At 53.3% G+C, this 26,584-nt stretch overlaps 1 protein-coding gene across 1 annotated transcript in view; it reads left to right on the forward strand.

Annotated features, from left to right (window-relative positions):
* The first annotated feature begins 1,681 nt into the window (after nt 1-1,681).
* Nucleotides 1,682-26,584, forward strand: part of GSG1L (GSG1 like) — a 129,501-nt gene continuing 104,598 nt past the window's right edge. The window contains exon 1 of the mRNA XM_081791794.1: nt 1,682-2,461. Within this exon, the coding sequence (XP_081647920.1) occupies nt 2,116-2,461 (346 nt within the window). The 5' untranslated portion in view covers nt 1,682-2,115. The remainder of the gene's footprint in view (nt 2,462-26,584) is intronic.

A 26,584-nucleotide genomic window follows, 5' to 3' on the forward strand; every position in this document is an offset into this window, starting at 1 on the left:
ATCCATAGGTATTAATGTTCACGTTCTCTTCTCTCCCTGGTTCTGAACATCCAGTGGGTGCTCAAGAAGTGGACGAGTGTCTTAGATGGAAATTTCAAATCCCTCTGGGCTTCCTCTGGGTATTTCTGAAAACAATGTGGTCCCTGAGACATATTTCAGTTGGCATCTGTCAGCTCTGAATGCCCGGGACAGAGTTTCCAGCCTGTAGGTCACCGAGTCCCGGCCACACGCACGCCAACCACTGTCACAAGCCTCTCTCGGAGGCACTGATTTTCAAATGCGTGCAGATACTCCTGTGATGAATATTGCATGCCTATTTAAAAGGGACACTGAAGTCCTTGCAACTTTTTGGCCATGATGTATTTTCTCTGTCAACCAATACCCTCAACTCCATCAGTATTGCACAGAGATCCTCTTTGTCAAAAACAGTTGGAAATGCCTCAGAAACGGGTCTCATGAACAAGATCCCTGGAGACCCCTGGCCATCGTTCATAGGAGTTCCTCCTGCCGGGGACATTGCCCACACTTACTGTCACCCGCCCCCCCGGGGCAGAGTAGCAGCGGCTGACAGGGAGCACAGGTTCACCTACCAGAGAAAGGCAATTCACAATCTGTTAACCTTGAATTCTGCAAGCCCTGCCACAACAGTTCTCAGCTTGGGCAGAATTCAAAGGAGCTCTTGCAATCAACATGCAATTAATTGATGTACACCCTGGGCATCTGGGCCCCATGCACTGCTGGTGTGAAGGAAGTTCAGGTCATCTTAGAGCAGAGGTGGGGACGGGCGTGCTCACAGTCGGGCAATCCCACTGCACAGGAGATCCCGAAAAGCTTTGTGCCAATTTGGCCCACGGGTCTTGGTTCAGATGTTAATCGCAGTGGCTAGCATTTACTGAGCACCTACTACGTGCCAAATGCTTTTTTTTTTTTTTTTTTTTTGGCATCATCTCATTACAAGAGCCCCAGAGAGGTGCGACGACTTGTTCAAAGCCCACAGCTGGTCCAGCCCCACGGTCGGTATTCTTGACCATTCTGCCCCGACCCCAACCGTCAAGTTTCTGGGTTGGCGGCCTCTGCAGGGCATCCTTACCTAGCAACTCCAACAACCTCGTGTCTAGACCACCTTGGGTCATGCTGCTCAGGTTCTCAAGCCGGGATGGCCCGCAGGAGGAAGCCTCATTTGTCATTCACGACACTTCTTTGCCACCGTGCTTGTCCTTCCGTGCCATAATAGAGAGCCCAGGTGACTCTAGCTTCATCCTGCCAGAGAAGCGCTTCCTGTTGGCTTACACAGTCTAAGGCCCCCCTGGGCGGCCCCCAGGGAAAGCACAAGCCCCAAAGACTCTCCCACCCAGCATTCCTGGTGGGACGCCCCTTCGGATGGGGCCTGGGACTCGAGGTCCGAGCCTGAAGCTCCCTGAAGCCTGAAGCTTTGGGAAGCGCAGAAAACTTTGCAGCTCTGACCCTTCGGGGCTCCTTCCTGGGGCTCCCTCCTGCCGGTCCTTGTCCCTCTTGCGGAACCCGGCACGCTGTACCCTTGCCTCCCCAGGGCAGGGCCTCTCCGGGTCTTGAAGAGGATGCCCCCTCCTGGCCGGTTTTGCTGCCCCACGTCCCTCGCGAGGAGCCTCTTTCTCCGAGAGCGCGCTGCCTGGCGTTCTCCTTGCTTCCCAGCCCCTCCAATCGGGTGCCGGGCTCCTTGGGGGCGTCCCTTCTCTCCGGGTCCCCCGCCCGCGCCCGGCTTGGGGCGCCCCCTCTCCCTGCTTAGGGCGGGCGCCGGAACAGTGTCGCCGGCCGCCTGCAGGTGTCTCCCCACGGAGGGGCGCGCGTCCCTGCGCCGTGGCCGCTGCCAGGCTCCAGCGGCTCCTCGCCGAGGTGCACTCGCGCTCCGGGCTCCGGGCGCGCCGGAGCCGCTCGGCCGCTGCCGCCCGCCCCCCGCGCCCCCCGCGCTCCCCGCGCCGCGCCCTCACCCCGGGGCGGGGGAGGGCATGGGCCCGCGCGGCGTCCTCCGCCGCCGATCCAAGGCGCCCGAGCCCCGGGGCGCGGCGGGCAGCGGCCGCTGACGCGGGGCGCCGGCTGCCAACTTCGCGCGCGGAGCTCCCCGGCGGCGCGGGCGGCATGAAGACGAGCCGCCGCGGCCGAGCGCTCCTGGCCGTGGCCCTGAACCTGCTGGCGCTGCTCTTCGCTACCACCGCCTTCCTCACCACGCACTGGTGCCAGGGCACGCAGCGGGTCCCCAAGCCCGGCTGCGGCCAGGGCGGGCGCGCCAACTGCCCCAACTCGGGCGCCAACGCCACGGCCAACGGCACCGCCGCCCCCGCCGCCGCCGCCGCCGCCGCCGCCGCCGGGAACGGCCCCCCTGGCGGCGCGCTCTACAGCTGGGAGACTGGCGACGACCGCTTCCTCTTCAGGAATTTCCACACCGGCATCTGGTACTCGTGCGAGGAGGAGCTCGGCGGGCTCGGTGAGTGAGCGGCGGCGCCGGCGGCTCGGCTCCCGGCCCCCCTCCCGGGGCTTGCGCGGCCCCCCGCGGCCCGAGCCCCAGCCCCGCGCGCTCCCTCCCCGCGGCCGGGCGAGGGGCCCCGCGCTCGGCAGGGCTCGGCTGCACGCCCGGGGGGCGGGGAGCGCGCGGGGGCGGGCCCGGGGGGCGGGTGGGGGGGGGGCGTCCGGGAAGCGCCGCCGACCCCGGGGCTCCCCGCGCAGCCGCTGCCCTTTCCGAGCGCGCCGGGCGCCTTTGGGGACGTCGCCGCGCCCTGGGGAGGCGCGTCTCCCGGGGACCTAGCGCGGTGGCCGGTCGGCGGGGCGCGCGTTCCCCTCCGCGCCAGAAGTCGTCTCCGGGCGCGCCCCCTCCCCCGCCTTCGTTCGCGGGGCACCGGCCGCCCCCTCCCGGCCCGGCCCGCCGCGGGGAGGGCGCACCGACTGCTGCCGTGAGCCCCCCACTCCCCGCGGATCCCCGGAGCCGGGAGCCGACGGGGTCGTTCTCCCAGACGGGGCTCGGGAAGCACGAGAGTCGGGGGGTGGGGGGGGGACGGGAGGAGCCCGGTGGGTTCCCGGCGGGGAGCCCCCTTGGTGTTCTGGCCCCCCTGCCCCCGCCCGGGAGAGGATGCGACGGGAGGGGGGCGAGGCGGCGGGAAAGCGGGACGACTCCGATCAGAACTGGGGGGGGGGGGAGGGGGTGACTTTTCAGAAGGCAGATCAAAGTGCTCCCTTTGCCCCGCACCGCACCTCTTCCCGGGTCCGCCCGGGGCAGCCAGGTCGGAGGGAGTGCCCCTGAGACCCGCCGTGAGGCTGTGTGTGTGTGTGTGTGTGGGGGGGGGGTGCTTGGCCACACCAGCGGGTACCTCCCAGACCATGTTGCTCTAAGTCTGGGCGTGGGGACCGTCTGGAGTGACTTGACCTCTTTCCCCAAGGTGAAAAGTGTGTGCATACACAGCCCTTGCGTGCGGACGGTGTATGTGTGCGCTCAGATGTAGATGGGGTGGGCGACGGCGGAGTTTGCCCCAATCAGCCATTGGCCTGACTGGTTGTCTTAAAGGACAGAGAGAAGGTGTCAGATCAGCCCGAAGAGGCTGCTCCCTCCGCCTGGAATCCCCTTCCCCAGTCTCCCCTGCTGGCTGCTTCCCAGTTCCGGGGGGGATTTCCTGCCCCTTCCCAGGCAGGGTCTCGTGGAGGGGAGGCCTCCCCACCCCCTTTGGAGGCAGGGTCTTCCTGACTGCCTCTCATCACCACCTTTATCTCCTTCGTCGCGCTTGGCACAACCTGAAAACGTCCAGAGGCTGCCTCTGGTCACTAGCTGCCCGTCCCCTGTCTCCACAGGATGTCACTGTGAGGGCAGGGCCTGGGCTGCCTGGCTCACCGTCATCCCCAGCTTCTGGGCGGTGTCCTGGTGCATAGTAGGCCATCAATATGTCTCTGCGGGGTTAACATTGGATGAGACCCTGGAAGGGTAAACCAGAGGCTTCCTGGGGGTGCCGCCTGCTCTGCCCTGCCTCTGGGGGTGCCCCGCTGAACTTTTCTGTGACCACCTGCGTGGACCTAGCTGTTTGCCAGACGCTCGCTATTTGTTTTGCTTTCCGACAGTCCGACCCTGACCTCTTCCACGGAGGCCTCGCAATGCCTTGTCCTGGGGGAACATCTGCGCCTTTTGGGGTGAACCCCGCTTGTCACCTCGGCCTGCCACCAAGTTTCTTCTTTGTGCAGAAACACAGCCTCCTTGTGCCTTCTCTGTGCATGTACTTAAAGATACCACGCTGTGTCTCTGGAGTTGTCCGGCCCCCGCCTCCGTGGGGTGTCCTGGCCCTCGGTGGCCGGCTGAGCCTCTTCCCTGAGGTCTCCCCTGGCCTCTCCCTGAAGGTCACAGCCCCCCCCCCCCCGCTTGTCGTTACTTCCCTGTGTCTTTCATCCAGGGCTTGACACAGGATGTTGAAGCCCGAGCAGCTTTAAAAATTATTAGTTGAGCAACATTTAAAGTCGTGTTAGCTTGCATTTATCGAGCCCTTCAAGTACACCAGGCACTGTGGAAGCTTCTCACCTGCCGGATCTTGTTGACTCCTTGCCAGCACCTTTTAGGGGGCCCACTTTTCAGATGAGGAATTGGGGGTTCGGAGAGTTTTTTTTTTTTTTTTTTGTCCAGGCGCCCCAGCTGGCGAGGGGGTCTGGATGGCCTTCTCTGGGGCAGAAAGAGATCAGGGCGAAGCGATAAGGGAAGAGAATGATACAGTTGGGGGGTCCGAGACAGGCATCATTTGGGGGGGGGGCCACTCAGCCTAAGACCTTCATCCCAGTCCTCTGTTTATAAACACATGGGTGGTTCGTTTGTTGGGTCAACAAAACAAACCCACAGTTTTCTCTTTTCTCTTGGTCGCTGTTGGCTAGAGATCTCCCCTCCCAGAAAATCACCATTTTCCTCCCCGAGAGCTCAGAAAATAGTTATCAGCCTGTCAGCGCCGCCGGTGAGAAATTTGGGAGGTCTGAGCCCGCTTGGATGGTTTCCCTGGCTGATCCCACCGTGCCCAAATCCCGCCACCTCTGTGGTCTTGAAAGGATGTCAGGAAGTACCTGGCCTCAAACTTTTGTTGCTATGACAACCTTTCCTCTGCGTTCGGTGACCATTTTTTAATTTGCTTTTTGCTCGAAGAGGAAGAAAGCGTCCAAAAGCCCCCCCCCCCAACAAAATCCTGCCCCCCTCTCCCCCCCCACCCCCGAGGCATCGCCTTGAGGACTGTCTTCCTTCCCTCCTGCCCCAAACTATGGGGAAGGCCTTCTTTTCCTTCCCAGCATTTTTACGTTTCCCCCAGTGAAAACACCAACCACAAAACCCTGACCTCTCCATGAGAGGCAGCTGCGAACTGCTCCTTCGTCTCCAACGCCTGTTCGATCATTTCTTTCTGTGCCCAGAAAAGCCTCTCCCCACTCTGGGCAGCCACAGGGAAATCTAATAAGCCCTTTTACCCACATGAAAAAAAAATCCACCGCGTTCACAAAGAAGACTGCAGCCTGTCCTAAACAGACACAATTTCACCAGACTGGGCACAAAGAAAGCTTTTCTCCGTCCAAGAAGGAGCATCGACCTCCTTCAACAAACAGAAAGGGAGCGTGGCCTTGACACAGAATTACCCCGAGCCCTTCACGCCAATTGGTTTTCTCCTCTGGAATCGATGCTCAGAAGGGCTGGGTGGTTGCCGTTGGAGGCGTTCTGGGGGGTGGGGGCAGCGGAGTAAAGGCCTGGAAAAGCAATAGTGACTAGGGGAAGGGAGATGGGCTGGCGGGGGGTGTGGTTGTGCCAGCAGGGAGAGCACAGGTGAGGCTGGACTTCGTCAGGCCCGTGCTTGAACCTGAGGAAGTAGGTGACTCAGAAGACCAATGGGGCGGCTGGCCAGGATGCCTGGAGGGAGGTGGGCCAGAGAGAGGGAGGGACAGGCGGAGGATGCTGTTGTTCGCCTCTAGACCCACTCTGTCCCCTGGGATGGGTGGACAAATGCCCATTCTCTTTTGTGAAAGATGGAAGTTTCTCGAGTTTCCTGTTAGCAGTGTGGTTTGGGCAAGAGCCTCAGTTTGCTGCCCTGCAGACTGGGGATCCGGGCAGGTAGCGCTTGTTGGAGGCGGGGGTGTTCGGTGAAATAGCGCGGGGGAGGTGCTGTGTGAGTGCCCCTTGCCACCTCCGAGTGCCCCGTCACCCCGTCTGAGCCCCCGCGTCTCTCCCGTGGACTGCTGCAGCCGTCGCCCTGCTTCCCCCGTTGACCCCCCTCGGCCCTCAGTCTGCTCTCCCCCCAGCCCCAGAGTAACCGCCAGATCCTCACCCACCTTCGTGCGGCCCCCTCCGGCAGCTCCACTCTCACTTAGAGTCAAAGCCACGTCCTCCCGTGGCCCGTCCCCGGCCGTGCTACTTCTCTGGGTTCTTCTCCTGCTCCCCACCCCCAATCGTGGTCACACCCGCCCTCAAAACCAGGCACACTCAGACCCTTTGCGCGGGTCCTTCCCTCTGCCTGAAATGCTTGTCCCCTAGATGGCCGCAAGACTAGTTCTGGAAACTTCTTCAAGTCAGTGCTGAGCTCGCTCTGAGCCCCCAGTGCAAAATCGATCTCCCCCACCCGTTTCCTGCTTGAGTTTTCCTCTAGCCCTCGCCACCGACTCCTCCTCAGTGGTGCCCACCAGCTCCAAGAAGTTGGCGGTTGAGTTTCTCTGCATCGTTCACCGCGGGTCCCTTAGTGCTCAGAACACTGGCAGGTGCTCAGCAAACATTTGTGGGGTGAATGGTGGCGATTGTTATGGCTGCTGCTCTTTCTTCGGCTCTAAGTGTCTTCTTACCCTGCAGTGAGTCAGGGGGCCAACCCCGGACCCCTTCCCTTTCACTGAGGTGCCCACGACACGCAGCGCCCCCCGCCCCTTTACACACCCCAGTGCGTGTGGGGCGAGGCCATTCTTACTCAGGAGGAGAAAGCCCTTAGCTGACCTTCTACGCCTTTCTTGCTTCCCCTTTTCTACAGAAACCCCAGCCCTTCTGCCTGCTCCCTTCAGTTATGTCGCTGCCTCCTTCACGAGTATGAGCACAGACATGATGCCCCCCAAGAGCGGGCTTCTAGTGCTGGGAGTGCGTTGGAGTAACAGGTGGATGGGCTTTGTGTTAGGACCGTCTGATGGGCGAAGATATGGACTTTGAAAGGTCCCATAGACCAGTGTCATTTCCTTGCATTTCCATAACAGCTTGATGACAACCTAGTGCCAGGGTTACACCTATTTTCTGGGGCACAGAGAGATGAGGTGACTTGCTCAAGGTCACGCAGCTACCAGAGCTGGGATGTGCACCCAGCCAGAAGGTTCTAGAACCTGGCTTTCGCCCAGGAAGCATTGCCCGGGGAGTCATAAGCCCCAGGTTTAAGTCCAGACCCCGAGGTCACTCCAGTGCTGAGTGACCTTGGATAAGTCACACTCCCTCACTCTCTGGTCTTTTCTTCCCTCAAGCGTGAGGTGACGGGTTTTTTGTGTGTTTTTGTTTTCTTCTTGTTTGGTCTGGCTGGTAACATCCATCAAGGGCAACAGAACACCTCTTGATGACAGGCTTCGGGGACAGACAGTCGGGCTCCAGCCCCCGCACCATGACTCGCCTGCTACGTGGCCTTGGTTAGGGGTTCGCCTTCGTTGGGCCTCAGTTTCCTTGGCTGGGACACAGGGATTATAATAGCTGCCTCACTCTAGCCCTGCTGGAGTTGAAGCCCATAACGCGGGCCCAGCAAGCACTCAATAACCACGCTGGCTGTGATCGACCCCGTGGCAGAGGCTGCCGACCCATGGCCCGCGGGTCCCATCTGAACTGTCCATCTGTTTTGTTTGGCCCTGCAGTGTTTACAGTCTCTGAATGAGTTGCCAACGTTTGAAAATTGAGACGCTTCACAGAAACATCTGGATTTATGGCTTTCCTCAAAAGCCTGGCAGGTCTGTGAACAAGGGCCCGGGGGTCCTAAGGCAGTGGGAGCTGCGCCTTCCGGGGGGGGGGGGGGTGCCACGGGCCACCCCCCACCCCATCCACCTCCTCCCCGGGGACACGACTCGCCACCTTCCAGGGCTCAGGCCCCAGGCCTGGGGTTCCTCCTCGGAGCCTCGGTTCTCACATCCCCGTCTCGTCCGCTGGTGGCTTCTGCCAGCTCTTCATTCAGAATCCAGCCCCTGCTGATCAGGACCTGTGGCCTGTGCCCTGGCTCCCCTCCCCTGGACTAGGCCAGTAGCCCCTCCCCGGGCTCTCTGCTTCTGCCCCCTCGGCCCTCTGCTTTCCACCCAGGAGTGAAGCCGAAAGTCAGATCACCTCCCCACTCTGGGCAGGGCCCTCCTGTGCAGTGGGTCTCACTCAGATTCAGGGCCAACGACTTCCAGGGCCTGAGGCTGGCCGTGATGTACCCACATCGCCTGACTCCACCCTCTTTCTCCTCTGCCTCACTGCAACAGCCTCTTTGCTGGCCCTTGAACAGGCCAACACCCTCCTGCCCCAGGGCCTTTGTACTTGCTGTTCCTGCCACCTCCGGACTCTTTCTCCCAGATGTCTGCAGGGCTCCCTCCCTTCTCAGGTGGGTCTGGGCCCAAATGGCCTCTTTCCCACGGGGCCTTCCCTGACCACGCCCTCTCAATCTGCGACCTCCCCGCCCCCTGCTCTTTCCTCCCACCTTATTCCCCCCCATTGCTGTCATTGCTGTTTTGCCCACTACATAGCACACTCACTTATCTTCTTTATTATCTCTCTCCCCTGCTCACATGCCAGCTCCACGGAGGCAGGACTTGGTCCATTTCACAGAACGCCACATTCTGGGACTGAGACGAACCGGCCCTTAGTAAGGGATCAATGACTATGTGCTGAATGCACTTGGGATTCTAGGAACTTCTCTGAGCTGCTGTGTGCAGCGAGGGGCCCAGTGCTCTGTACCTGTCATTCCCACGGACTTGTCAGACACTCTTTCTTCGCCACCCCCTCTTCTGTTCTGCTCCTGGGAAACAGTGCTCCGTGGGGCCCCGTGAGGAGCCGGAGGGGCTCAGTGTGGTCATCGCCCCTGTTTGAATTCCAGGGCACCAGGTTCAGAACCATCTTTCGGGGATGCTAAGACCTCGGGCCTCTGTGTTGCCCGCAGGACCCTGGCGGTTAAGCTCTTCTGGTATCAGGTGACCGAAACTGACGCAAGCCCGGTGTGAAAAAGGCGGGTTTCGTAGGGGCTGCTGCCCCCTGCAGTGTCCAGGCGGAGATGCAACCACTGGGCCTGGCAGGTCAGGGCCAGGGCCACCAGGCTCCTGGAGGCTGGAGTTGATGGGTCCTCCCACCGGCAAAAATCCCGCAGGGGCCAACCCAGAAACCCAAGAGTGCCATAGAGGAAGTGGCGGGGGCTGTGGGGAGCTGGGGGCATCTCCCTCGGCTACAGGGGCAGCTGCTGAGCCCCAGATGACCATTCTCGTTGCAGGGTGGGGGCCCGCGTGGGGCCCCCGTTGTCCATTTTGTCAAAACTCCCGGTTTTTATAGGAGATCTCTGGATTGCTAAAATTTGGGAACCGATTCAAGTAAAAAGAAGAGGCCTGCGCTGCGGGCCCCAAAGCAACCCCTTCTGAGGGGGCGAGGAAACTCTCCTCTCGCCAGTTGGCGATTTCTAGATCAGAGCTCTGCCAGTGACATGATTCGATTCCATGCCTGTTGGTTCTCGGTCCTGAGGATCTGACCGGACGGCGTGGTGCAGGTGGCCGAGGCTGGTCCAGTCTGCTGTGTGCTGGGAGGGGAGTGTAGGAAACACAGCCAGTCCTGTGGGGCAGGGGAACCAGAACTTGGGGCCAGGGGAACAGATGGGGCTTGGGCAGACATTCCAAGGGGAGTGAACTCTGTTGGCCAGGAATCCTCGAGTCACTGCAAGCAAGAGAAACTCATTTGAAATGGTCGTAAGCAAAACAAGGGAACTATGGTCTCTTTTTCTTAGATACTGAATTTTTTTTTTTTTAAATCTCTACACCAGACATGGGGCTCAAACTCACAAACCTGAGATCAAGAGTCACATGCTCTACCAACTGAACCAGCCAGGCGCCCCTGTGATCCCTCTTAATAGAAAGTCTCGTGGGGCTCCTGGGTGGCTCAGTCGGTTGAGCGTCCGACTTCGGCTCAGGTCATGATCTCGCGGTCCGTGAGTTCCAGCCCCGTGTCGGGCTCTGTGCTGATGGCTCAGAGCCTGGAGCCTGTTTTGGATTCTGTGCCTCCCTCTCTCTCTGACCTTCCCCCGTTCATGCTCTGTCTCTCTCTGTCTCAAAAATAAATAAACGTCAAAAAAAAAAAAAATAGAAAGTCTCGTAAGAAGAGCTCAGGTCCGTAGCGTGGCTGGGTCAAGCAGGGTTGTTGAGAATTTGTGTCTTTCCAGCACTCGGCTCCGCCCTCCTCTGGGTTAGCTTCATTCTCAGGCTGACTCTCCTGAAAGCTTTGAGTTTACTTAACCTCTTGTCCTTCCAGGAACTTCTGTGGAAAAGTCCCTCCCGAACAGAACTCCCAGAACTGGTTCTCAGAGGACCAACTGGGTTATGTCCCCACCCCTGAACCAATCAGAGTGGCCCAAGGGGTTGGACTGTGTGGGTTGGCCAGGCCTTGGTCCCTCCACTCTCACCCTTAGTCACGTGGTCACACCCCTGGGGCGGGAGAGGAGGACAGCTTTGCTTAAACCACGTGCTCTGAGAGTGAGAGAGGTGTGTAGCTGTTAGCTCTTGCTACGTAACGCTGCGTAACAACAAGGGCCACACCTCAGCCACATACAGCTGCAGGCACTTGGCTCAGCTCGAGTCTGCAGCTCAGCGATTTCGGCTGGGCTGGGCTGGGCTGGGCTCACTGCTGCGCGGTGGTTTGGCTGTGGGCTCGGATGATGGGGGCCACTGGGCCTCTCATCCTTCACCAGGCTCGCTGGGGCGCGTTCTCGCGGTCGCGTCCGAGACGTGAAAGCTGGAGCCAGCCACGCCGCGGGAGTGCCTTTCAAGCCTCTGCACACATCGCGTGTGCTTGCTTACATCCCGTTGGCCAAAGCCGGTCACCAGGCTGAGCCCGGAGTCGGTGTGTGGGGGGCGCTGCTGAGTCGTGACGGCCAAGGGCACGGACACGCGGAAGGGTGACGCGTTGGGGCCATGAAAGCGATCACTGTTGCACAGACGTTCCTCAGACTCGGGGGGCTGGCCCTAGGGAAAGGGGCGGTGGATGCCGGTCAGGTGAGAACAGAGATGCCCCTCCTCACACGCTTACGCAGCAGGGGTACATCTGGGAACCCAGAGAGTCTGTGGCCGTGCCCTTCATGCCTGGCCTCATTCTTTTAGCCAAGACGCTGTAGCTGTGCTTGAGTTCAGAGGTCCCTCTCCTTCCTTTCTTTTGACGTTTATTTATTTTTGAGCAGGGGGAGGGGCAGAGAGAGCGAGACAGAAGATCCCAAACAGGCTCTGGGCTGACAGCACACAGCCCGATGCGGGGCTCGAACTCACAAACTGTGAGATCGTGACCTGAGCTGAAATCGAGAGTCAGGTGCTCAACGGACTGAGCCACCCACGCGCCCTGAGTTTAGAGGTTCTTAAATGTTTGGAGCTCTGGGGCTCCAGAATCCACGTGCCTGCATCCCAGAGAGAGGCATCCCCTAAACACACCCCTTGGTCCGTCCCCTGAGACCCGTCCCTCTGATTCACCTGGTGTCCCCCAACTTTGCTATGCCCCAGTTTCTTCTAGGGAACCTGTTAAAATGCAGGCGCCCAGGGTCTCGCCCGTGGACTTTTTGCTTCGTGGGTCCGGGAATCTGTACTTCTAACCAGCTCCCCGGGGGTTTTGGAAGCATGGTGGGCGTGGGCACCCGTGTTCCGAGTCAGCCCTGTCATTTAGCATCTGGGACTGAGGCAGGCCTGGCACTGGCTTCTGCAGAGTGTGGGGCGGGGCCGGCCCCCAGCTCTCTTATCTTCCGGGACCACCTTCCCCTCACCCTGCTCTGGCCGGCTGGCCCCCTGCATTTCTGGCCGCTCCAAGCTGATTTCCCACCTCAGGGCGTTCGCTCTTGCCATTCCCTCACCTGGAAGTCTCTTCCTCTGTATCTCTAGGTCTCTGCTCTGCCCGCAGGCCTTCATCAAGCCCCGGCCCTGGCTGCTCTCTCTTCCCGAGGCTTCTTCTCTTCATCGCTGAGATGACCTTTTCATTTATTTCTGTGCGTCTCTGCGATGTGTGTGTCCCATCCTAAAGTGAGCACCTCAGAGCAGATCAGAGACAGTGCTCAGCTTCCCACTGTGGTGTCCCAGGAGCAGATCGCAGCCGTCCTGAGGACGCGGCAAAATCCCTTTGGATCGGAGAGCTGACACCCAGTGTCTCACCGCCCCGGGAATGTGTGCGCTGCCTTGGAAGCGCTCAAACCAAAACGGATCACTGAGGGCTGCCGGGAGGGCCAGGCTGTGTGTGAGTCAGGGGGAGCGGAGGCGGCCAGACCGCCCTCTCCGCCCGTGGGGAGCACCCATGGCTCCCCAGGCCTGTCCTGTGGTTTGGGTGGGGACGCTGGTGGAGACAGTGGTTTAGAACGCGGCAAGCAGGGGTTTTTCCTCTTCCGAGTTTTCAGAGGAAGCATGGTCCTCAGTTTCTGCTTCTGAAAAGTGGGGCTAATGATGGTACCAAGCTCTGGGATTGGTTCCTTCCAGGGATTCCTGGTTGATATTGACTCGGTATCTCTGACCCCAAACAGTCCCTCGGCTCCAAAAACAGGGGAGCTGAACCGTAGAATTGGATGGCGATGCTGGCGACGTGTGGAAGGTGGCCTGGCCCCAAGCTGCCCAGACTGTTTGGATAAGTTGGTTATAGGATGTAGGGCCTGCCCCCTTCCCTGCTGGTGGGGTCCCGAGGGCCGCGTCTGCGCTCCAGCCTCAGGGAGCAGAGCTGGGGGGGACGGCCCGTGGCTGTGGGGGCCTTGTTCTGTGTCCCAGCCTTCCAGGGAGTGGGTCCACGGTGACACTGGACCGGGATGGTGACAGGAAGGTAGAGTGGGGTGGAGAGAGGCAGAGCGAGACAAAGGGACACAGAGGGAGAGAGACACGGACCCGGGGACATGCACAGATGCACATGCAGACACAGACACGCATGCACAAACCTACGTGACAAGGGGGGAGTGGGCCTGAGGAGCTGCAGGGGAGAGGCCGAGGGGAGCCTGAGACAGCCCGGGGAGGCAGGAAGGGGCCCATGTGGCCCTTTCTCTGCTCTTTTCCCGGAGCCCCTGAATGTGCGGCTCTGCCTGGGGCGGCCCTTCCAGGCCTTCCGCCCTTGGCCCTGGGCGCTTGGGGAAGGCAAGGCAGCCGGGCCAGACCCTCACCCACTCTCCCTCCTTCCCCTGCCCGTGTCCTATTGGTGGCAGTGGGTAGCTTGGTGTTGGGAGCCTTCAGCTCATCCCGGTTCCCCGGGCCTCTCCAAACTGTCCCGTTATTTTTATCAGTCGTTCACAGTCTAGGAAACTCAGGATGTGGGAGGCGGCTTCTCAGCAAGCCAGCTGGATCTGTGCCCTGTCGCCTGTGGGACACACTTGTGGATCCTGCACTCCCCTCTGTCCGTGTCCATTTGTCCTTCCTTCTCCCCAGGGCCTCCCTCCACCCTGCGCTCTCTGCTGGGGGGTCCAGTTCTGGAAAAGGGGAGGGAGAGGCTTAACTCCCTGCTCCTGTCTGTCCCCTGCCCCCCCCCCCCCCAGCTGCCAGACTTGTCCCCCCCCCCGCACCCCCCTCCTTGCCTCGTGAGAGCTCTTCTGGGTGGTTCTGGAAGAAGCACAGAGGTAGAGAGACCCTCCCCAGAGCACAGTTGGGAAGGGTGGACACAAGTCTCGCCGTCACCCCTCGGCAGATGCCTCCACTTGGAGGTTTGAAGGGAACGAACAAACCCCAAACCAACCACTTGCTGCCCTCACCAGCAGGGGGCGGGCTGGGTCATGCTGTCATAACCACCTGCAAATCTGGGAAGGTTCAAACAACCTGGGGGGGGGGGGGCGGGCTGTGTGTTTCACGCTGTCCTCATCAGGGACCCAGATAAAAGAGGCTCCACCTCCAGGCTGCCATGGCTGCTGAGGCCAGAGAGGGGGATGGGTTTCTGCCTCGAAATGGCACCTGCCATCTGGTCAAAGCAAATCCCATGGTCGCATCTAATATCCTCGGGGGGCTGGAGGATTGCAGTCTTATCATAGGCCTAGGAAGCGGGGAGCCAGGAGGATTGGTGGCCGCAGGAATGGCTACTGCACCCTCACCCTGCCCTTCTCAGCCCCATCTCAACAAATGACCACACACACACACACACACACACACACGTTCAATCGATCGGCAAATCCTATTGGCTTCTTTTAAAAACACATCCAGAGTCCAGCCATTTCTTGCCCTCTCTCTGCCACCATGACTGAGCCAACACCATCCCTCGCCTGGATGACTCCAGGACCCCCCTCACTGGTCTTCCAGCCTCTCCTTGTCCCCCATAGTCTGCTGAGGGGGCCTCTGCACCTTGGATGACGTCCTTCCAATGGCCTCATCTCACTTGGGTAAAGCCAAAGGGCTCCTAGCGGTTGCAGAACCTGACATGAGTTGTTCCTATTGTCCTGCTACATTCTCGCTCGCTTCCTCTTTCGGGCTTTGGCACAAACACTCCCCGGGCATGCCTCTGCCTCAGGGCCTTTGTACTTACAGTTTCCTCAGTCTGAGCACTCTTTCCCAGATTCCCACTCCCTCGCTTTAATAAAATGTCCCCTTTTGTGTGATCACCCCCACTGTGACCCCCACTCCCAGAACCCCCTCTTCTACCACTCAGCTTAATTTGTTTTTCATAACACTTCTCCCCGCTGACACTCACTGACGTCAAATGCCCCGGTGACATGTGGCCCCGGCTCTGAGAATCACGAGCTACCTCGACTCTGTTTTATGGACAAGGACACTCAGTCTCTGCGGAGAAAGGACCTCCTTGACACCACGGCCCACCACTTGCAGAACTGGCGCCGGGACCCAGGCTTTTCCCCTTGTCCCTGGCTTCCAGGTGCTGGTCCTCAATTATCCCTTAAAGATCCGCAGAACTGGACCTTCCGTGTCATGACCTCTGTTCCATTTGTCAGAAGGACGGTTATTTAAAAATAGCCCTTCCCCGGCCCCCCAGAAGGCACATTTCCTGGGGTGGGTAGGAAGTGAACAGTTGGCATTAGTCTGAAGGAAGCCTCATGCTTTCACTGACTTTTGTGAGCACCTAGTACATGCTACATTTTGTCTATCATTGCAGGGGAGATAGCAGGTAACAAGATAGAGGCAGCTTTTAATCTCCTGGAGATCACATTCTAGGGCAGAAAGACCGACGAGAGGTTGTGTGTACATTTGTGCATTGTACTGAGGATGGCTGAGCCCCTACTAAGGCCACTGTCTTCGCTAAACAAAGGCCTTGTCTTCACAGAGCTGACATCTGAAGCGGGATAGACCATAAGAATGGGTTTATTGGTGATCCCGGCTCATGTGGCCCCAGATTGAGGCCAGAATGACCCTGGGACTCAGAAAACAAGTGGATTCCCTGTGGGAGTGAAGGCTGATGGGAGCGAAGGCTGATGGGAGCAAAGGCTGATGGGAGCGAAGGCTGACGGCAGCAAAGGCTGATGGGTGCGAAGGCTGATGGGAGCGAAGGCTGATGGGAGCGAAGGCTGATGGGTGCAAAGGCTGATGGGTTTGAAGGCTGATGGGAGCGAAGGCTGATGGGTGCAAAGGCTGATGGGTGCGAAGGCTGATGGGAGCGAAGGCTGACTTGCTTTTTCCACTTGTGTTCTTGCTTGTGCAAGCCAGACACACCTCTGTGACTTTTCAAACCTGCTTCCCTCTAAAGGTGGTGGAGTAGAATTTTGAGACCCATGGTCATCTTTCCATACATGAACCCTCCCCGGCCATGTTGTTCTGGACCTTGAAGTATTTTCTGGGATAGTTCTCCCCGTCTTCAAAGATTTATTCTCCTTTGTAAGATGAGATTATTTGGAAGGATTTTCTGGAAGGTTTCTTGTCTTCTTTGGTCTTCATTCATTTATTATTCATTCACTTATTCATTCAACCCATTTACTGAGGTCTTCCTCTGCTAGGCACCAGGAATACTTGGCGAATGTGGTGAATAAGGTCGTTGCTCACAAGGAGCTCACATCCCAGTGGAGAGAGAGAAAATAGGTCAGTTAATAAAATAATAATAGATAATCCAGTTATTCCGTATAGACATAAGTGCTATGAAATAGAATCGTGCGGTGGCACTTGAAGGTGGTGTTTTTTTCTTTTATTTTTTAAGTAGGCTCTACTTCCAATGCCCATGACCATGAGATCAAGACCTGAGCTGAGATCAAGAGTTGGACTCTCAACTGAATGAGCCACCCAGACGCCCCAAGGGTGGAGTTTCTGATGGGGTGTCATGGAAACTTCTATTTGAAGTGAGACCTGGATGACCAGAGGGAGGGAGCAGTCTGGGGGCGAGTAGCATTCTGGGCAGAATTAGTCTGTCCTTAGTAATGGGTCACCTCAGTTTTCTTTTCTTTTTATTTATTTATTTAAAAAATTTTTAAGTTTTATTTATTTGAGAAAGAGAGAGAGAGAGAGCACACAAGAGAGCACACAAACAGGGGAGGGACAGAGACAAGGAGAGACAGAATCCTAAGCAGGCTTCTTGCTGTCAACCCAGAGCCCAATTTGGGGCTTGAATTCATGAACCGTGAGATCATGATCTGAGCCGAGACCAAGAGTCTGATGCTTAACTCACTATGCCACTGATGCACCCCTCTTTTTAAAAAACGTTTACTTATTTTTGAGAGAGAGAGAGAGAGAGAGAGCGCGCACAAGTGAGTGGGGAGGGGCAGAGAGAGAGAGGGGGACAGAGGATCCAAAGCGGGCTGTGAGCTGACAGCAGAAAGTCTGATGTGGGGCTTGAACTCAGGAACCATGAGATCATGACCTGAGCTGAAGTCAGATGCTTAACTGACTAAACCACCCAGGCTCCCCTCATCTCAGTTTTCTACTTACCAAGTTAATTTTCTGTGAGTTGCATTTTCTTGGAAAATTATTTATCAAGCGTTTTGAACTTACTTGCATAACTTAGCACAGTATTTCCTTATGATTAAAAGGAAAAGCCTTCCTTTGATTAATTTTCTTTTTGTACTCCTAATCCTGTGTATTTGTGTTTCCTCCCCTTCTCTTATTTTTCTTGCTGGAGTCTGCTGAGTATGATAGGGGCCCTGGTGGAAACTGCTTTTCAGACCCTCCAGAAAATGCAGCCTGGCTTGAAATCTTTACAGGGGATCTGCGCTAAGATGTCACGCTGGAAGCCCTGATAATTTGTTCCCCCTTTTTTCAGCCCAGGTCTTGCTAGGCTGTTTCATGGTCCCTCCCTTCCTCCCCTCCTCCCTGCCCATGGTTAAGAATCCATTCTCCTGGGGCGCCTGGGTGGCGCAGTCGGTTAAGCGTCCGACTTCAGCCAGGTCACGATCTTGCGGTCCGTGAGTTCGAGCCCCGCGTCAGGCTCTGGGCTGATGGCTCGGAGCCTGGAGCCTGTTTCCGATTCTGTGTCTCCCTCTCTCTCTGCCCCTCCCCCGTTCATGCTCTGTCTCTCTCTGTCCCAAAAAATAAATAAAAAACGTTGAAAAAAAAAATTAAAAAAAAAAAAAAAAAAAAAAAAAAGAATCCATTCTCCTATATTTATCAATACTGTTTAAGTTTTCAAATATGGTCTGTTTTCCTTTGGCTTAGGTTTTTGAGGTTTGTTAGCGTTTTCAAGTATTTGAGTTGAAAACTTTGTCTCCATAGTTAAAACAAAAAATGGATGCCTTTAATGCTATGAGTTTGCCTCTGAGCCTCACTTTGGCCCTATCTTCTGAATTTTGAAATGCAGTGCTTTCTTTGAAATGATTTTCTAAAAATTCTGAAGTTACAATTTTGTCTCTAACAGTTTTGAAACTTCAGAATAATCCAAGTATAATCCAAGAATAGTTTAGTACAGCATTAAAAGGTTCCCAGTGCTTTGACTTACCTGCTTAAATTTTTGGCATCAATTTCTAGTTTTACTGAATGATAGAGAAAGTGGCCTGTGAAATTTCTGCTTCATATTTAAAAAATTTTTCTTTGGTAAATGTTTTGGTAAATGTCCCTGAAAAAAAAAAAACAAAAAAAAACCAAAACAGGGCCGTTCCCTGTGTGTAGGGTAAAGCAGCTTTATAGATAGTGTTATTCAAGGACTGTCTTGTTTATTTCTCTTGGCTCTCTTGCTCTGTCAAAAGTTGGATAAAGTAGGTCGAAGTCTTTCCCTTCCATAGAATTCTTTCCATTTTTACTTGTGTTTCGGATAGTTTTTGTTTTTATAAAGTTTGATTCTCTGTTATTCATCACAAAACGATTCGTGACAGTTATATTTTCATTGTGAGATTGTGGATTTTATCTTTTGTCAAGATAAAATGACTATTTTCCCCTAGTGAATGCTTTTTGCTTTGGATTCTAGGTTTTCATATTTTAATATTGCTATCTCAGCTTTGTTTTGTTTGTGTCCTCTTGATGTGTCTCTTTCCAGCCTTTTCATTTTAACCTCCCATGTCTTTCTGTTAGGTGCATATCTGACAAGAGCAATATGGTTAGATTCTGTCTTCTGGACAACTGGAGCATCTTAACTGAATAACATTTATAAACACATTTGATCTCATTTCTCTTTTTTTGTTGAATGCTTCCAATTTTTTAGTCCTTTTTCTTCATCTTTTCCTATACGGGTTAGGTTTTGTTTCTTTTTCTTTACTAATGATTTACAAATATATGCATGCTACTGTTAATTCCGTTTTTAATACTTGGACTCCTATTTCTCTGATAATGATGCAGAGTGATATAACATATAGTGCCTTTTTTCGAAATCTGCTTTTCACTTGTATTTGTAACAACAATTGCAGTGTGGTCCTTTGCTGACCTGGTTTCAGTGCTAATTACAAGTCCCTTTAGTTTACCTTTCCCTCTGTTTTTGTTCATATGTTGGGTGGATTTGAATGCGAGGTATGACAGCCACCAATGGTGTGCTGGGTCCTATGCTAGATGCTGGGATATAATCTAGGTAGGTTCCTGCCCTCATGGAACTTCTAGTTGTGTATGTGTGTGCATGTCCATGTGCCCTCATATATGAGTGTGTGTGAATAATACACAAGTAAGCAAACCCAACCCCTCAGAGGAGGGACGTCTAGTTGAGACTTCAAGAATGAGAAGAAGTTAACCATGGGCAGACAGAGGACATGGCACGTGCAGAGCCTCTGTGTAGTGACAGAGCTTGGTGAGCGCGTAGAAGGAAGATGGATGTGGCTGGAGTATAGTGAGCCAGGAAAGTGATGTGGGAAAAGTGGGAGAGGCAGCAGAGACAAGGGCAGAGCTTTGTAGGTTTGGAGGGGTGGGGCTTGGTCCTTAATACACATGATCTACTTCTTAGCTCTTAAAGAAAACAAGAAAAAACAAACATTAAGAATAGCTTTCCTTGGCCTTTGGATATGGATGATACTATGGCTGGGTATAGAATCCACAGGTTTAAATCTTTTCCCTCAGCATCCTCTGGGCGTCACTCTATGCTTTCTGGCATCTAGTGTTGAGGAAGAGATGCCTAAAGTCAGCCTAATTTTTCCTCTGTAGGCAACACTTTCCTCCCTGAATTCTTGTATAATTTTTTCTTCATTTATCCACAATATAGAGAATTTCATCACGGAATTTATAAATGTTGATTTTTTTAAATTTGCTGGGTAGGTGTTGTGATCGGCTTAAGGAGGCTTGATTTGTATTATTTTTTTCAATTATTTCTACTATGCCATTTGTTCTAAGCTTTGTTTCAAGAAGGCCACTTTTTTTTATGAGATTGGTTTCTGTTCTCTGACCTCTATGTCTATTATTTTCTCTCTCTCATAATTTTAATGTTCTCCTTGTCTCATTCTTTTGGAATTTACCCTGCTTGGTGTTCCCTGAGATTCCTGGACCCGTGGTTTGGTGTCTGACATTAATATGGGAAATTCTCAGTCATTATTGTTTCAGACATTATTGTTTCCTCTCTCCTTTTTTCCCCTCTTTCCATCACACGTATGTTACAGCTTTTATAGTTGTCCCACTATCCTTGGATATTCTGTACTATCTTTTTTCCTTTCTTCTTTTTCCTTTCTTTTTTCTTTTTTTGCTTTTCAGTTTTGGAGGTTTCTGTTGAAATATCCTCAAGCTTAGAGATTCTCTCCTTAGCCATGTCCAGTCTGTTCATCAGCTTATCAAAGGCCTTCCTGGGTGCCTGGGTGGCTCAGTCAGTTGAAAGTCTCACTCTAGATTTCAGCTCAGGTCATGATCCCAGGATCATGAGATTGAGCCCCATGTCAAGCTCTGTGCTGAGCATGGAGCCTGCTTGGGATTCTCTCTCTCTGTCCCTCTGTCTCCCAGCCTTGTGCTCTCTGTCTCTCTCTCCTTCTCTCTCTCTCTCTCTCTCTCTCTCTCTCTCTCAAAAAAAAAAAAACAAAAAAAAAAAAAACCAACCAGGCATTTCTGGGGCATATGGGTGGCTCAGTACGTTAAGCATCCAACTTCAGTTTAGATCATGATCTCACAGTTCATGGGTTTGAACCCCATGTTGAGCTCGGTGCTGACACTGCAGAGCCTGCTATAAATAACTTTTAAAAAGGCATTCCTTACTTCTGTCACAGTGTTTTTGATCTCTGGTGTCTTTTTTTGCTTCTTTGTTAGTTTTTCCATTTATATTGCCATCTATTCTTACATGCTTTCTACTTTATCCATTAAAGCCCTTAACATGTTAATCATAGTTGTTTTCAGTTCTTGGTCTTATAGTCACAACAGCCTTGCCATTTCTGAGTCTGGTTCTGATGCTTGCTCTGTCTCTTCAAATTATGGTTTTGTTTTTGTTTTTGCCTTGAAGTATGCCTTGTAATTGTTTTCCTGATAGTTGGACATGTTGTATTGGGTCAAAGGAACTGCTGTAAACAGGCTTTTAGTGGTGGTGAGCTGGGGGGGGGGGAAGACAAGTGTTCTATTGTCCTGTGATTGGGTGTCAGTCTTTTAGTCAGCCTGTGTTCTGGGTTGTGACTGCACATATACTTCTCAGTCCCCTTGTCTGTTAGGTGGAACGGGATAGCTAGAGCAGGCTGGGGTTGGGTATTTGTCTGCCTCCTGGTCAGTTAGGCTCTGATAATACCCCAGCATTAGGGATTGGGATTTGGTTAACTAGTTTTTCTGGAGGGCAAGCCTTGTTAGGAAGTACAGCATGCTCTGGTTTATTTCAAAATAGTTCCTTTCCCACTCCCCCTGCTGGAAGCATGAGAGGATTTTTATCTGATATTCATTGTGAGGACCTGGTAGAGCTTCTGGAGGTAAAACCCACAAAAGTATGGGGGCCCTGATGACCGGATTCCCCTGGAGTTGTCCTCTCTCAGATTTGTCCACACTGAACCTCCAGCAACTCATCAGTTACAGTTCTGGAGTCACACCCTGGGGGGTTCCCTTAGCGGTTTCTGTTCCAGTAGGTTGTAATTCTATCTGGCTGTCTCTCCAGTTTTGGAGGCAGTAGTTTGCCCTGTGACCTCGTTTCTCCTAGGGAACAAGAAGAGTTGTTGGTTGCTCAGATTTTGACTTCTCGTTAGGACAGATCAGTGACTTCCAGGCTTCTTACATGCTGGGCCAGAATCTGAAAGTCCTGTTTTGTATCATTCTTTTGCATTCCAAAATAGTTTATAAAGTTTGTTGTCCAGGTTCTGGTATCTCTGAATGTTCATGAGAGAGGTCTCCACACCCCAAATCCTTCATACTTTTCTACTCTAGTGATCAAGGTGAGACTGTGCTAGACCAGCTCTGAGGGTGCCTTGCTTTCTGTCCCCTGTGCCCCAGCCTGATTCTGCTTGAAGGGTGGGAAATGTACCTCCACCAGGGCAAGAGAAGGCTTGATGACCTAATTTCAGTTCCAGCTCAGAGGAGCAGAGACACAAAAGAAAGAAAAATTTCTGCCTCTCAAGTTGAGTCTTGTTATGTCCCTGAGTCGTGTCGAAACGTCTTCTCTTTGGCAGAGGTTTAAGTGTCTTAAGCTTGGTGTTACTAACACTCTGCCCCTGCCAGTTCAGTTTTCTGCAGGGTTGGGTCTGCCCTTCACTGATTCTCATGGGTATTTCACCCCTGCCTTCGTATCTATGGTACCTTATAGACCTTCCTGTCCTCATATGGCTCCCATTTCACGTGGACTGCCCTCCTGGCAGCTCTCCTCAGTGAAATCTGTTGTCTTACCCTCCAGTTTCCTGAGCCTTGGCTATAGAGTTTTCTTAGGGACACAAATGAGTGTTTTCATGAATTACCCGTGCTTCCTTTAATGAGTGCATTTCAAAGAGGTGCTTCTCTGTTCTATTTTGAGTGTATCATTCCTCTTTTCAGGTTGTAGAATTGTCCTCCAGTGCCCTATGTGTGATTATTTCCCACGTGTTTCCTCATTTTGGGGTATGGAACTGTCTCTCCAGGCCTAGTATTTCCTCATAAGTAGGGTGGGTTTTCTTTGATCTTTTTCGCTTACACCTGGCTGCTGTTAGGTTCCTCCTCACCTATCTTAAGGTCTTAATTGATCCTGATGGCTGGCATTTATATCACTAAGCCAATATCTGTTTTTTTTGGGATTTTTATTTTTATTTATTATTTTTTAAGTTTATTTATTTTTGAGGGAGAGAGAGTGCACATGAGCAGGGGAGGGTCAGAGAGAGAGGGAGAGAGAGAATCCCAAGCAAGCTCCATGCTGTCAGTGCAGAGCCCAACGTGGGGCTCGAACTCACAGACTGCAAGATTGTGACCCAAGTGGAAATCAAGAGCTCTAGATGCTTAACTGACTGAACCATTCAGGCGCCCCTGGGTTTTTTGGGGGGATTTTTAAAATATTTTGTGACTCTGCTAGCTAGAGGTCAGACTCCTTTGCTCACCTCCTGATGTTTTGAATATGGCGAAGAGGAATTACCTTTCTTAACAGAAACAGTTGATATAAAACTTCACTTCCCAAGGTGCCCCCTTCCTTCATTTCTCTCCATCTTTGCCCAGTTTTCTTTGAAACTCAAGATGTAGTGCACTGTTGCCCTTTCCACTCAGGCTCTCAGCCACGTGCCCTCACTGGGAATTACAGATGCTGGATGGATGGAAGCTGGAGGTGAAAGGTCCTGGTCTCCATGGAAAGTGGCTCATGTGCTACAGAGGGTAGGCCCTGCCTCTACCAGACCCAGCAATGTCACAGATTTAGGGCAGTGGAATCCTTCAGTCCCCTTTCTTGGCTGCAAAGATACATTGATTCATGGACATTCCTTCTTGGTCCAGCAGAGAGCATTGCCAATAGGCCCCATTTCTAGCTTCTCTTGTAACATTTCCCTGCTTTTTGTGTCTCTTTGAGGTTTTGACTGAAAGACGAATAAGAGGGGACAAATCACACATCCCTGGTCTGCCACCAGTCTTAACCTAGAAACCCCCCATTTTTTTATGGGTATAGGTCTTGATAGAGAGGAGGGGAACGTGTGGTAGACATCTCCACTGGATTTGGAATCAAGAAAATATAAGTTGGTACCATGACCCATTTATTCACTCATTCCCTCATTCATCACATGACAATGTACTAAGCTCTGGATTTATGTTAATGTTTTATCAGGTCCTTTATCTTGATAGGTTCTAGAAATAAAAGATGGCTGCCCTTGGGTCCTTGTCCTGGGAGGAATTCCAGCACCAGCTCTGTGTGATCTTGACTAAATGACTCACCCTAGTAGTGCCTCATTTTACTCATCAGTAAAACAACCACAACAGCCCAAATGTCTGAAGGGACGTTGTAAGCTTGAGAGGCTGCAACATACAGGTGAGGTCTCTTCCACGTGCTCGGCCCTGGGGTCCACAAGCACGTTTGCTATGTCTGGATGAAGCACTTGGAATGTAGAGAGAGGGTCTGGGGTGAGGACACTGGTGGGAAAAGAGAGTTTTGTTCGTTCTTCACGGGTTCCAGGAGATGCTGGGCAGGCCAGTCTGGGCAGGGGCCCTGAGTGCCCAGAGGGCCAGAGCTCAGCGGAACGAAGGTTCTCGGTTCTGGGTGCTGGGAGACATCATCATCTCCTGGGTCCCACCCGACTGAAGGGATTCTCCTTTTTCTTTGCTGGAAAAGTATCCTTGAAATTTCACTCATTCACTCATCAGAAAGTTTTTTGAGTGCGTACTATATGCCAAGTGCTTTTTGTTTTGTTTTGGGGGCTATTTCTTGGTAATGAGGATTTAGTGGCGAAAAAGACAAGGTCTCTATGCTTATCAACTTTTAATACTTTTTTAGGGGGGAGGGTAGTAAAGCAAAAAATAAATAAATAAGATGGTTTCAGAGAGTGAGAAACTCAATGAAAGAAAGGTCAGGGGAGGGAGGCCTCTCTGGGCAGCTGATGTTTTCCCTGAGACTCGTCTGTCAGAAAGGAGCCTCCCAGTGAAGGTCTGGAAAGCTGTCAGGCAGAGGGAGCAAGTGCGCAGTCCCTAAGTGGGCGCGGGGGTCGGGGAAGAGGTGAGTAGGTGATTGTGGAGTGATCCCCACGAGATGGTAGGTTGAGCTGGAAGGGGTGGGCGTAAGGGAGGGTGATGCGCTTGGGACTTATTTTGCAGGAATAGGCAACAGGACTTGATGAGGAGGCCAGCAAAGGAGGGAGAGGTGTCAGGGGTGACCCCTGAGGTTCTGACCCGAGAGACTGGTGGGTGGTGCCATTGGCTGAGAAACCAGGGAGGAGCAGGTTCAAGGGAGAAAATCAGGAATTTCGTTTTGGGGCATATTAAGGGATAGATACTCATGTTGACATCTGACCTGCTGAGGACCAAGGACAGAAGTCCAAACTAGTGTGTGTGTGTGTGTGTGTGTGTGTGTGTGTGTGTGTGTTCTGCTGAGAGTTTCTCTAAGTTGGCACTGTTGACATTTTAGATTGGATCTTTCTTTGCTGGGGGGGGGGGCTGTCCTGTGCCTTAAATGTAAGGCATTTAGAAGCCTCCCTGCCATTAGCACCCACCCGAGTGGGTCAAAATAACCATTAAAATGTCTCCAAGCATTGTCAAATGCCCTCTGGGGGACAAAATCGCTCCTGGCTGAGAACCAACATGAAATCTTCACAGGGATGCTTACGGTTGTCATAGGAAGAAATGGAACACACACAGCACCACCCCCTTCCTCACATCCTGGGGCCAACATCCTTAATGGATCATATTACTTTTTCCTACGAATCTGAGACGCCACATCAGGATCCTTCTTAACGCAACTGACCAATAGTCATCCTCAGTGACTGAGATTGGTAATAAGAGGAAATCCACTTAATCTCCCTGTTCTAGGGTTAAAAAAAAAAGAAACCAGAATGCTCTCTGTGGCCCACACACCGATTTACACTGAACCCTCGACAGCAGTCCTTTTCCATCTGTGCCTCAGTGTCCCTGCGTGTCAGCTGAAAGCGAAGCTAACCGCTTTCTATGGATCTGACAGAGCCTTAAGTGGGAGGATCAATGAGATAATCTTGGTAACTCAATTTGAGTTTTTGGAGGCGGGCAGAATATTACAGAAATGCACAGCTGAATCATTATCTCATGGGGTGCTGTGAAGGTGAACCTGTAAATAATTAGAAAACATTTAGCTCTTCTAAAGTGCCAGGTTTAATAATGGGAATAACGAAAAGGAAAGGCTCTCAGAGGTGGGCAGGCAGGTTGGAAGGCCTGGCAACAGGCTGTCAGGCTATATTGCTGGGAGGACAGAGCGGTGCTCAAGGCTACGGTAATCTGTGCGTGATGTTTTGTTCAGGTTCTGCGTAACCATGGACACAGACTCACCCCCCCCCCCCCTTTCCGTGGAGCTGATTCCACACTCCTGCACTGTGTATACACCATCCATGCCTGGCCCCCTTCCCTCTACCGTGACTCCTTCTGGCTTGGGCAGAAACGAGGAGTCAGAGAAGGATCTAGACGGGGACAGCATCTTGGAATTTGAATGCCAGCATTGTGGCTTCAAACCCTGCCTCTGCCCCTTCTGGAGTGTGTGATCATGGATAAATCGCTGAGCTTCTAGGAGCCTCCGTCTCCTAATCTGTAAAATGAAGATAAAGTACTTGCCTCCCCTCCCCCAGGGTTATGGGGGAGGGGTGAGGGTCAGACTCCCATCTCAAGGGCAGAAGCACTCTGTGGGCTCTAAAAGACTCTAGAATGTGGCCGCACTTGCTGTATTGCTAATATGGACCTCAGGAGCCCAGAATTACCGTAATCAAAATCCTTGATTAAAAGCCAACAAACCCAAACCTGCGGCTCGCAGTGTCCTCTCACCCTGGGTCCATGTGTGGCCTCACTGTATTTTATTTATGTGTTTAATAAGGGCCCTCGAGAAGTGAGACCATGACTCTAGCAGTCCTGCAGTGTGGGGCCGTGCTGAGTGCCAGATTGGGAAGCTTGCCCGGATGCTTCTCTCGGTTCTGGTCTTGCTGGTTGTGTAACCACAAGTTACTGACCTTCTCTGTGCCTCGGCTCGTCGTCTGTAAGCTGGGATAAAAATGGTACTCACCTCAGTTGTTAGAAGATTAAATGCATTGGTATCAGTACAGCTTTG

The sequence above is a fragment of the Panthera onca genome, chromosome E3 (assembly GCF_046562875.1).
Source record: "Panthera onca isolate mPanOnc1 chromosome E3, mPanOnc1 haplotype 2, whole genome shotgun sequence".
In the NCBI taxonomy this organism is placed as follows: Eukaryota; Metazoa; Chordata; class Mammalia; order Carnivora; family Felidae; genus Panthera; species Panthera onca.